General features: G+C 48.6%; 1 protein-coding gene across 1 annotated transcript in view; it reads left to right on the top strand.

The window, feature by feature from the left end:
• Positions 1-12891, top strand: part of LOC133135152 (membrane-associated guanylate kinase, WW and PDZ domain-containing protein 2-like) — a 103192-nt gene that overhangs the window by 72239 nt on the left and 18062 nt on the right. Inside the window, exons 9-13 of the mRNA XM_061251946.1 lie at positions 772-906; positions 5004-5186; positions 5692-6330; positions 11304-11335; positions 11743-11935. Of these exons, the coding sequence (XP_061107930.1) occupies positions 772-906; positions 5004-5186; positions 5692-6330; positions 11304-11335; positions 11743-11935 (1182 nt within the window). The remainder of the gene's footprint in view (positions 1-771; positions 907-5003; positions 5187-5691; positions 6331-11303; positions 11336-11742; positions 11936-12891) is intronic.

Here is a 12891-nt window from a genome sequence, read left to right as displayed (position 1 = left end):
TGTAACTAACCATGCCCACTGCCACTCCCCTCCCTGTACAGAGGTAACTAACCACGCCCACTGCCACTCCCCTCCCTGTACAGAGGTAACTAACCACGCCCACTGCCACTCCTCTCCCTGTACAGAGCACGCCCACTGCCCCTCCCTTCCCTGTACAGAGGTAAATAACCACGCCCACTGCTCCTCCCCTCCCTGTACAGAGGTAACTAACCACGCCCACTGCCACTCCCCTCCCTCTACAGAGGTAACTAACCACTCCCACTGCCACTCCCCTCCCTGTACAGAGCACGCCCACTGCCCCTCCCTTCCCTGTACAGAGGTAACTAACCACGCCCACTGCTCCTCCCCTCCCTGTACAGAGGTAACTAACCACGCCCACTGCCACTCCCCTCCCTGTACAGAGCACGCCCACTGACCCTCCCCTCCATGTACAGAGGTACATATTGTATGTACAACCATGCTCACTGACTATAGAGCCAGTTACTTCTGACTGAAGATTCAATCATGAGTGTGTTTGCTGTGTGTTGGCCAATGAGTGAGGGCCTCTCTGCTGTGTGACACTGCTGCCAGCCAATGAATGAGGGTACCTCTGCTGTGTGACACTGCAGCCAGCCAATGAGTGAGGGTTTCTCTGCTGTGCGACACTGCTGCCAGCCAATGAGTGAGGGTTTCCCTGCTGTGTGACACTGCTGCCAGCCAATGAGTGAGGGTCTCTCTGCTTTGTGACATCGCTGCCAGCCAATCAGTGAGGGTCTTTCTCCTTTGTGACAGTTGAGGAGACCCCCTCCTCAGCGACGTTACCTAGACCCAAACTGGCTCGCTTGGGCCCTGCCCCTGAGCGTTCCCGCAGTCTCACCGACCTATCAGAGTTTCCCGAGGACAAGGCAGGAGTGTTCGGCCTGCATGGTACGTCCCCTCCCACAGACATGCCCCCCCTGGTGGAGCGGGGGTATAAGTGCTTGTGATCGCCAGCAGCTTTGACTTGCCCTCGCGTGTCTGTATCTCTGTCGCCCCATTCCTGTCTGTCTGTACGCAGGGCGGGTGGTCTGGCTGTTTGGCCCACTGTCTGGGTGCGTCCCAATACTCAAAAAAATGTATCCTCCTTTCCTTCACTGGCCAAACCCGGGTGTCTTTTTTGTTGCTAATTTCCTGGTCTTCTTGAGGGATGCTGCTCACTAGCGTCACTGCAGTTGGCTCCAGTATAGGTGTTTCAGCTACGCTTTCAATATAAGGTAATAATGGTAATAATTTGGTAAAAATACTTTTTTTTTCCCACAGGAAAATGTAGTCGCAATCTTCTGTTTTTTTCTTCTGCTAATGTGCCAATTTTTCTCCCCATGTGCCAATTTCCCAAAGTTATTGGGTTATTAGGATGATACAGCAATACTTTGTGGAGGAATCGGGGACAGTTTGCTTCACTGACGGTCACTTTAATTCATTCGATTAGAGGATGAGTCGCATCGGCTTCCCTGGCTCCAAATTGCACAACATGGTGCCTCCTTCCATAGGTTTCAATCGCTCCTGACTAGCCCATGGATAGTCAGTGGTGACGTAACAGACATTTGGTCGATATCTTTTCACCAGTTTATGGTCTCCTCCTCCTGTTTGGAAGTATGGGGGGAAGAGACGAGTGGAGGAAAGGAGGTTGCACTCTTTTTTTAGTACTGGGACGCCGAGTCCTGCATGTTCCCTCTACAGCTGGATCACATCACAGAGATGTCTGCCTGACTGCCCTGCTGTGCATCCCAAACAAATGCAAAACAGGAGAAAATCTGCTGGAATGCGCACGCGTCTGAAAAGATGGCGTCTCGATGAGAGGAAATCCAGGACCGATACGACCGAGCGCGTCTCTGATTGATTCCTCTCCGAGGGGAGAGTTAAACTGACGGCTGCTGAAACATGGCAGCTGTTCGTATCCCTATTTCTGGTTTGACGTTGATGAACGCCTTCAAAGCCAGTCTTTCCTTTCATGGGGAGAGTAGAAGGAGGTGATGTGATTATCCCCTCTCTCCGTCTGAGCTGCGGGGTGAGATATCCCTCCTGCTTCTCCTCCACCCCAGCGCCTCACCTCCGCGTCTTTCCATTCCTTATTTATTCATGTATTTTTGCTCCAGGGCAGGGGGAGAGTAAACGGGCCGGTTCGGGGCGCAAACGAGGGCAGAGCGGCCCGACCCGGGTAGAAGCAGAACTAAGATGGCCGCCGCTGCTTGTTTGGGGAAGACCAGGGGGGTGCAAACCTCTGTCTGGAGCAAAAACGCTAAACCCCACCCCCCGTCTGTGTGCTGGTTTCCCATTGGCTCTGAGCTGCTGTGTGTCACGTCTGCCTGTGAACGTGTGCACCTTCACAGCAGACCTTGTACTGTCTGAGCGGCTGTGGTGATGATGATGATGATGGTGATGATGATGATGGTGGTGGTAGTGGTGATGGTGGTTGTGATGATGATGCTGCTGATGATGACGATGATGTTGCTGATGATGGTGGTTGTAATAATGAAGATGGTTATGATGATGATGCTAATGATGTTGGTTCTAGTGATGGTATTTGGGTATTTGTCATGAAAAGTAGTGACTGAAGTCATGGTGCTGTCACAAAAAAGTTGGGAAACGATTGAAATAACATGTGCAACTGTAGCAACAGTAACCAGTGCTTTAGTATACAACATTTTATTTACATTTTAGTCATTTAGCAGATGCTTTTAATCTAAAGTGACTAACATAAGTACATAAGATCCTCGACAAGTGAAAAGCATGAAGTCTATTAATAGCAAAGCACGCATGTAGAGCAGTCATAAACAAAAGCAAAAAATCATAGTAAGTGTAGAAGAGGGAAATGGGGGGGGGGGGGGGGGGGGGTGTAAATCAGGAGGGAGTCTACCACTGAGGAACCAGAACAGAGAACAGGCATGTACGTGCAGCTCAGCCACCTGGTGCTCATAATGAGGGGACCACAAGGACACCAGAGCTGGGGTATAGTGAGCAATTAGTGTGTGGATTTAAGGTGGGGCAGTTCCTTTAGCAGCCTTGAAGTTGATGCATGCAGCAATAGGCAGCCAGTGAAGAGCGATGAGAAGTAGGGTCACATGAGCCAACCTGGGCTGACTGGTTGTCAGCCGGGCTGCAGCGTTCTGGACCAGGAAGGGTTGGCAAGACGCAAGCTAGAACAGAGACCAGCCAGGAGGGTATTGCAGTAATCCAGATGAGAGATGATGAGCACCTGGACTAGGAGCTGGGTGGCTTCCTCCCTCAGGAGAAGATGAATAAGGTATATGTTGTAGAGGAAGAACCTACAGGTTCTGGCAGTGGAGGATTGTCATCAAGGGTCAACTCAAGACTCTTGGCTGTGCAGGAGGGCGATACTACTCCTCAAAATCAGCGAGGGGGTTTGGGTCAGAAACTGAGACTCTCCAACTCACCTGGTAGGAATAATCTGACAGGTAGGGAGTTAACCACGCAAGTGCAGATCCTGTGACGCCCATCCCAGTCAGTGAGGGCAGAATTTCATGGTTGACAGGATCGAATGATGCCAACATGTTAAATAAGATGAGGAGCAGAGGGATTTGGCTCTAGTAGAGTGGAATGCCTCAGTGATGTTGAGTAATTCAGTCTTAGTGGAGTGGCCACTTTTGAAGCCAGATTGATGGGGATCGTGAATATTGTTCTGGAGGACATAAGTGGACAGTTGAGAGCAGACATAACTTTGCAGAGGTTTAAATTGTAAAGGTAGAAGGGAGACAGGCTTGTAGTTGTTAGGAGCAGAGGGGTCAAGATTGAGAAGAGGACAGATAGCATTGTGCCAGAAGAAAGGGAAGTGTTGATTAAGGAGGAGAGAAAAGAGAGAATGACATTAGAGATGGATTGTAGAAGGGGAGAGGGGATGAGGTCAAGAGGACAGGTAGTTGGACAGTGGGATGTGAGGAGTTTCAAGGTGTCAGAATCAGAGAGGGGAGAAAATGAGGATAGGGAGTTGGGAAAGGTAGGAGGGTCAGGAGGGCGGGAGGGTAGGGAGAAGGAGTTGCAGATGTCATCACCTTTGATGGATGAGGGAGGTGGGGGAGGGGGGTGAGGAGAGAGGAGGTTGAAAATAGTGTGTGAGGGTTAGGGTTAGTTGTGTTAATCTTAGAGTCAAAGAAGGAAGATTTAGCAACAGAAATGGAGTAAGAAAAAGTTGATAGGAGGGGATGGAAGGATACTTGTAGCGTGTCAGTAAACCCAGGACTAGGGAGGGAGGCCTGTGCTGCTTTTGTTGTGAGTACACAAGGCTGCCTCAACTGGCTTCCACTGGTGCGCTAAACAACTGCTTAAATATAAAAAAAATCATATTTTGCACCAGATGTCCCTCCCCCAACAATTGCTCTGGCCTGGCACCCAGTTACACTCAATTGCCTACCTCAACTGAAGAAAACAAACTCTGCACTGAACTACTATACAGTAACAAAAGACTACAACATCACACTACAATCTGAGTTTAAAAACAGCACAAATAAGCGAACTGGAGAACATAAATGCACGTATTGTAGCCTGCAAGGTTTGATCTTTGATGGAGAGCTTCTTGTCACTGATTTTACCGTAATGCCCTGGGCATCAACATTGGTGACAGGGGTCGTCAAACATCTGATTGTAACAACTGCCAATTTGTTTTTCCCAGCATTTGGCAATATTGTTGAAATGGGTATGCCTATACAAATAACCCTGTAGGCTACGTTAAGGTTGAATTATCATCCAAAAGTCTGGAAAATTACAGAAAGCACTAAAAACAGAAGAAAATTGTGGAAATGACAAAAAATGAGAAAAGTCATGGAACTCTCAAAACATTATTGTGAAAATAATGGAATTTGTGACACCTGTGACTTCCATGACAAAAGCCAGCCTTAAAGATGATGGTTGACATGATGATGATGGTGACGATGGTAATGGCTATGATGATAATGGTGGTTGTGTTGATTATGATGATGATGTTGATGATGACAATGATGTTGATGATGTCGATGACCCCCTCCCCACAGAGAAGCCCCTGTTCACACGGGACGCGACGCAGCTGAAGGGGAACTTCCTGTCCACCACGCTGCAGAAGAGCACCATGGGATTTGGCTTCACCATCATTGGCGGCGACGAGCCTGACGAGTTTCTGCAGGTGAAGAGCGTCATACCGGAGGGCCCAGCAGCCCAGGACGGCAAGATGGACACAGGTAACCCTGCCCCTTTTCCTCTCACCTGTCTGTCCTACCCTACTGACCCAGCCGTGCTCTACAGGCTGGGCCCTATAGAGTGGCTCAGTCAGTAAAGGTTCTCACCTTCTCACCACGAGTGCAGGCAAGACTCTATAGAATGGCTCGGCCAGTAAAAGTTCTCACCTTCTCCCTACAAATGCAGGCTGGGCCTTATAGAGTGGCTCAGTTAGTAAAGGTTCTCATCTTCTCACCATGAGCGTAGGCTAGGCTGTATTGAGCGGCTCAGTCAATAAAGGTTCTCACCATGAGTGCTGCTCACCCTATGGAGTGGCTCAGTCAGTACTCACCCCGAGTGTAGGCTGGGCCCTTTAGAGAGACTTGATCAGCTCACTGCTGTATTACACTGTTGGGAGGAAACATATTGTTCAACCCGGCAACTGTGGCAAGACAAATGTTTTCCGATTTAACGTGCCCCAGGTTCACTGTTTCATTGTCTCTTTCTCATTTTCTCTCCCTTCCCCAGGTGATGTCATCGTCTACATCAACGACGTGTGCGTTCTGGGCACCACGCACGCTGACGTGGTGAAGCTGTTCCAGTCGGTGCCGATCGGTCAGAGCGTGACCCTGGTGCTGTGTCGGGGCTACCCCCTGCCCTACGACCCCGAGGACCTGAGCAGCAGCGGCGTGCCCCCCCCGATGGGCCTGGGCGAGAGGCCCCTCATCGTCAACGGCCGCAGCAACTACGACAGCTACATGGACTACGTCTCCCGGACCGCCCGCTTCGTCCAGGACCACGGCGACCCGCTCTCGGCCCCGTCCCTCTCCCACCCCGGGGACACCCACCTGGACGGCAGCCTCCCCACCCCCCACGAGGACAGCGTGTCCATGGCGTCGTCGGGGGCCACGCAGGCCGAGCTCATGACGGTCACCATGGTGAAGGGCACCGACGGGTTCGGGTTCACCATCGCCGACAGCCCCACGGGGCAGAGGGTGAAGCAGGTCCTGGAGCCGCAGGGCTGCCCCGGCCTGTGCGAGGGGGACCTGATCCTGGAGATCAACCAGCAGAGCGCGCAGGGCCTCAGCCACACGCAGGTGGTGGACCTGCTGAAGGACTGCGCCGTGGGGGCCGAGACCGCACTGCTCATACAGCGGGGCGGGGCCGGTAAGTGCTGCTTGCAATCGCACACCGCCTACCTGGGCCAAGTGGCACTGTAACGGATCTGAGTAACCCTTATGCCCAGGGCACACACCAGACCCGGGTCAAATACGCAATTATTTTCAGTTCAATTACTTTTCTGTGATAAGTAAGAGCACCTTACACATTGGATTCAAGGGCCACAGTTGATGGCCCTTATTACGCGTGCAGGTGTTTAGTGCCCTATATTCATATCAGAGTGTGAGGGAGATCCACACACACACATACATACACAGACACGGGTCAATTATGTAATTGTTTTGAGTTCAATTGCTTTTCTGTGCTCGGTTGAGCCTGCCTAATGCAACCAAGAGCGACCAGAAGCACAGGGCAGGGTTTGCACTTTTTGAGATTATTTCCTAGGTTCCAATACACCAGACAAGTGCAGTAAAGTACAGAAAAGTATTTGAATCCCAAAGCAATTACATATTGACCCAGATCTGGCAAGCACTCCATGTAAACATGTGCAGGTGCCCTCCCTACACACACACACACACACACACACACACACACAGTACAGCAGTGCAAAACCTTTAATAAGCCGTGTCTCTGAGGACAGAGGCAGTGAAGATGCTCACCAGCAGGAGGCTAATCTCTGGCCCCTGCCTGCCTCTGTGTATTGATGTTTGTGTTATTGCACAGCCTGCAGTAGAACACACCTCTGACTGAGCACAAGGTGATGTGTGTGTTTCTGTGTGTTTAACACTGGAGATTCTGTGGTCATTTAATTCCATGGCTCACGTTGAACAAAATACCCCGTTATGTTATTGAGTTATAGTACTGTATCGTACCAGAACTGCTACATTACACTGCCATCTCATTAAGCCAGATTTGGACTGGCTCCTAACAGGCTCACAGCTCACAGCAATACATGTGGTTTTTGTAGTCCATAGGTGTAGATTTTGTAGTCTGCAGGTCAGGTGTGGATTTTGTGGTACACAAGTCAGGTGTGGGTTTTGTAGTCCATGAGTCAGTTGTGGGTTTTGTGGTCCACTGCACAGATATGGGTTTTGTAGTCCATAGGTCAGGTATGGGTTTTTTGGTCCACTGGTGGTCAGGTGTAGGTTTTGTAGTCTGCTGGTCAGGTGTGGTTGTTCAACTGGATAAATATTATTCTGGTCCTGTAATCATCCTCATCACAGTTTTCACTCACCAGCAGTTTGCTCTAATCAGGCTGAATCAATGCACGTCTCATAGTTTTAACTGAATGCATCTTGATTTGACAAAGATGCATTTAAGCCTGTCACATTCCGAATTAGCTGAGCTGTTAGCCACGCTAATAAAACTGTCACTGTTCCATTTAAGTGATGCTTCAGTCTGAGTGTAATACACAGAGACACTGATGTTCGGGACTGGACTCCAGCCAAACATTCTAATTAAATATCAAAGTCTGTACCCTGCGCCCTGCCCTATTAGATAAAACTGTGTTTCGGGTGGGATACCATCCACAGGCTTTCTGTTATGAATGATCTCTGAAAAGGGGCATTTAATCACGGCAGTAGCACCTCGCTCCCAGTACGCTCCCGCAGACAGTGAGAGACGATGGGAGGGGAAGAGTGCTCATTTACATTTAGGATTGAGTTCATTTGTGCGTTGCCGTGGCGCTGATGATTTCCAGATGGCTGTGTGGGATGATCAGCTGTGCCACTGCTTTCATTAGAGCAGTGAGCCCCAGAGCTGTCTATCACTGTACACACACACGCGCACAAACACACACACACACACACACACAGACATACACACAATCACACACTCACATGCACAGTAACACAAACATTATAACACATACACAATCACACACACACATGCACAATAGCTCAAACATTATAACACACACACACAATCACACACACACACAAACATGCACAATAACACAAACATTATAACACACACAGACACACATATGCAATCACGCACACACCTACACACACATACATACTCAATAACACAAACATTTTAACTCACACACACAAACACGCATGCATACACGCACACATACTCATACTCTAACACACACACTATTACGCACAATACAATGCATGCAGTCACACACAATCACCCACACACATACACTCACACTATAACACACCCACTGTGTTGCACACCATAGCACACACAATCTCACATACACATTACGATAAAACACTATAATATACACTATAGCACTCGCACTCACATTCACACAATCACACGTGCGCATATGTACACATATAACAGGCGCCACCTGGTGGCATGGTTTGGTAAAGGCATCAAATTTGCAGTAAAGATCTGAAGGTGTAATTAATGGCCCTGCCCCCAATGGATCCTTTATTTCATTGTTCCCATGACTACCTCCCGTCATAGTAGAGGACATTTTGGCTGATATTTAGATTGAATGTACACTAGAATGGACAGGACGTCACAGAGATAGTGTACACTAGCAGGTACAGGACATCACATAGAGATTCTACAGAGAAAGTGTACACTAGCATGGACAGGACATCACATAAATAGTGTACACTAGCATGTACAGGACATCACACAGAGAGTCTATAGAGAGAGAGTGTACACTAGCATGGACAGGACATCACAGAGTCCCACAGAAAAGGTTTCTCATTTCCTATCAGGCCCAGCGATTTCTTTCCATGGTCATACGGAGCGTCCACAGTAGGAGACTTCCTCTGTTCTCACAGAATGGGGCCCTGTGGGAGCATTATATATGTAGGCCTACAGTGATCCTGCATTTCATAGATTCCGGGGGTTATTACTGTGTGTGTGTGTGGGCATGTGTATGTGTATGAGTGTGTGTGTGTGTGTGTCTGTATGTTTGTGTGTGCGCATGTGCGCATGTATGTATACATGTGTGTTTGTGTGTGCACGTGTCTATATGCATACGTGTGTGTGTAACATTATTATTGTAAGTGCAGAGCAGTTGCAGTGGAGGCACTTATTGTCAGTGCTACGTAGGGGTGGGTTTGTGGGTGACCTGCATGAAGCCGCTGTCATAATGATATTGTAATGAGTGTTTATTGGGCGCGTGGCTGATCCTGCTCTCTTCTCCGGTCATTCTTTCCTCCATCAGGGCTAATTGGTCGGGCCTTTGCAGACACCCTCGTTAGGAGATGTCTTATCTCTTAAGGGCTCGCACAATAATCACAGACAGCTCAACTCAGCAATGAAAATCCCTTCTGTAAATGAGCTTCATAAGTGGGGTTATTGGTGCTCCTCTCACAAACTCTCACCCACGTAGATAGAGAGAGAGAGAGAGAGGAGGGAGAGGGAGGGGATGGAGGGAGGAGAGACGGAGACAGCGGGAGAGAGTGTGAGGGAGGGGAATGGCTCATATCTGGTTGTTTAAGAGTTTAAGTTCTCTCCCTTTCTATCTGTACATTATATGCATTTCACAGGGTTTGTGTCAGTGTTATAGTGTGTGTGTGTGTGTGTGTGTGTGTGTGTGTGTGTGTGTGTGTGTATATACATATATATATATATATATATATATATATACTCAGTGAGCACTTTATTAGGTGTTTTTTAGACTTATTAACATAGCTGCCAACTCTCACGCTTTCGGCGTGAGACACATGCATTTGCATGTGCATGTGAAAACAGGCTCTTCTGCCTACTACTGTTGTAATGTGTGGTTATTTGCATAGTTTTCACCTTCTTGTCAGTTTTAACCAGTTTGGCCCTTCTTCGTTGACCTGTCTCACCAACAATGTGTTTCCGTCTGCAGAACTGCTGCTCACTGGACGTTTCTTGTTTTTCGCACCATTCTGAGTAAACTCTAGAGACTGTTTTGCAAATCCCAGGAGAGCAGCAGTTACAGAAATACTTAAACCAGTCTGTCTGGCACCAACAATCATGCCAAGGTCGAAATCACTGGGATCATATTTTTTCCCCATTCTGTTGGTTGATGTGAACATTAACTGAAGCTCTTCACCCGTATCTGCGTGATTTTATGCATTGGACTGCTGCCACATGATTAGCTGTTTAGATAATCGCATGAATAAGTAGGTGTACAAAGTAATAAAGTGCTCAGTGACTGTACTTATATGTGTGTGTGTGTGTGTGTGTGTGTGTATGTGTGTTTGCGCATAGACAGCCCTGGGGCTCAGTTAGAAGATATCTTTACAGATAGAGATAGGGATGAGGATAGGGATAGAGTCCCAACCACCCCACTTCATAATCATTCATGGCCTCTTACTGCTGTTTCAGCTGCAGGGTCTGTGCAGCACACAGCACCAGAGCCAGTATCTCCCTGGGCCTCGCCCATGTTTATCTTCTTTCAAAGCTCTGACCTCAGCCTCGCACTTAACCACTCAGCATAACCACACTGCAGACAACAAACACGGCTTCAACACCACGGTCAGCGCTTAGCAACCCTCTAGAGATCCCCTGCACTTACTGCTTCACTGGAGTTAGCATTCACACTCTGGACTGCTGTCTTTCTGTAGTTAGCATTAGCACTCTGGACTACTGTCTTTCTGTAGTTAGCATTAGCACTCTGGACTACTGTCTTTCTGTAGTTGGCATTAGCACTCTGGACTACTGTCTTTCTGTAGTTGGCATTAGCACTCTGGACTACTGTCTTTCTGTAGTTAGCATTAGCACTCTGGACTACTGTCTTTCTGTAGTTGGCATTAGCATTCTGGACTGCTACCTTTCTGGAGTTAGCTTTATGAATTGTATTCTTATTTGAATGCATTATATGATAGGTAACAGTGTTTAACAGATATGTTTTACTCCTTTTTGTTCTGGAATGGGAATGAATATCTCAGTATTCTGGGATAGTTGCCCCCCCAACAAATTTCCCTATGTCTTATTCCCTATCCCCTATTTCTTATGTCCTATTCCTTATCCCATATGCCATAATCCATCTCTGTTTTCTGTGCTATATGCCATGTACCCTTTGTGCTGTTTCCTGTTCCCTGTTCATTTAAACATATTTATTTTTGCAGGTCAGTTTTCACCCTGGAAGACACCTAAACAGGTAAACTTGTCCCCCCCAAATATAAGCTACAGTGCAGCATGATTACACAACACACATTATATCTGCATTGCTGTGAGGCACACACATAAAGAACATTATAACTGCACTTATGTAGCTCTGTTTAACTTCTCTATGACACGTGTAACCATAGTTACTGCGTGCAATGGGCTTATTATAGCTGTTCTATAACACATATGCAACCCTCGTTACAGTTTGAGTGCTAATGACTTGTTATATCTGTTCTATAACACACGTGTAACCATAGTTACAGTGTGCTGGTGTGTGTATATGTGGAACCCCAGGAAAAACACACACAGGTATAGGGAGACTGCCTCAGTGAATCACCCACAGAACTGTGTTTCTGCTGCTGTGTGCTGATATCTGAGGTCCTGGCTGTGTGTTCACAGGTGCTGGAGCAGTGGGACCTCCAGGGGAGTCCCCAGACCAGCATGTCGGCCCCCGTCCTGCCCCACAGCGCCCCTTACCCTGCACATCTCCTCCACCGAGCATCAGTGCCGGACTCTGCCGAAGCCTTCGACCTGAGCAAGCCGGACCCTTACGACCTGTACGAGAAGTCCAGAGCCATCTACGAGAGCCGGCGTGAGTAACACACACACTCCCACACACACACACACACACGCACACTCTCCCACTCACACACACATGCACTCCCAGACACACGCACACTCTCCCACTCGCACACACACACACTCTCCCACTCGCACACACACGCACTCTCCCACACACACACACACGTACACACTCTCCCACACACACACACACGTACACACTCTCCCAAACACACACACACACACTCCCAGACACACGCACACTCTCCCACTCGCACACACACGCACTCCCAGACACACGCACACTCTCCCACTCACACACACACACACTGTCCCACAAACACACACGCACACTCTCCCACTCGCACACACACGCACTCTCCCACGCACACACACACGTACACACTCTCCCAAACACTCACACACACACACATGCACACACACGCACACTCTCTCACTCACACATACACACACACGCACACGCACACACACACACACGCTCTCCCACTCACACACACACATTTCCACTCACACACACACCCACACACACACATGCAGTCTCACACACATACACGCACACACACTCTCCCACACACACTCACACACACGCACACACACGCACACTCTCCCACTCACACGCTCACACACACACCCACACATATACACACAGTTACACACTCACTCTCCCACTCACGCACACACACACGCGCTCAACCACGCACACATTCAGACTCTCCCACACACACACGCACACTCTCCCATGCATACGCTTACTCATGCATGCACTCACACATGCTCACATTCACACTCTCTCTCCCACACACACACGCACACATACACACATACACACCCTCTCTCTCCCACACTCACATATAGACACTCACCAGTCTATCAGCAGCTTGTGTTGGTCTAGTACTGCCACACTACATCTCTCAACAATCCCTCATCAGACCGCAGCCAATGTTGGCATTCTGAGAGTCACACTCC

The sequence above is a fragment of the Conger conger genome, chromosome 8 (genome assembly GCF_963514075.1).
Source record: "Conger conger chromosome 8, fConCon1.1, whole genome shotgun sequence".
NCBI classification, from domain to species: domain Eukaryota; kingdom Metazoa; phylum Chordata; class Actinopteri; order Anguilliformes; family Congridae; genus Conger; species Conger conger.
This window is presented reverse-complemented; position numbering and strand designations above follow the sequence as displayed.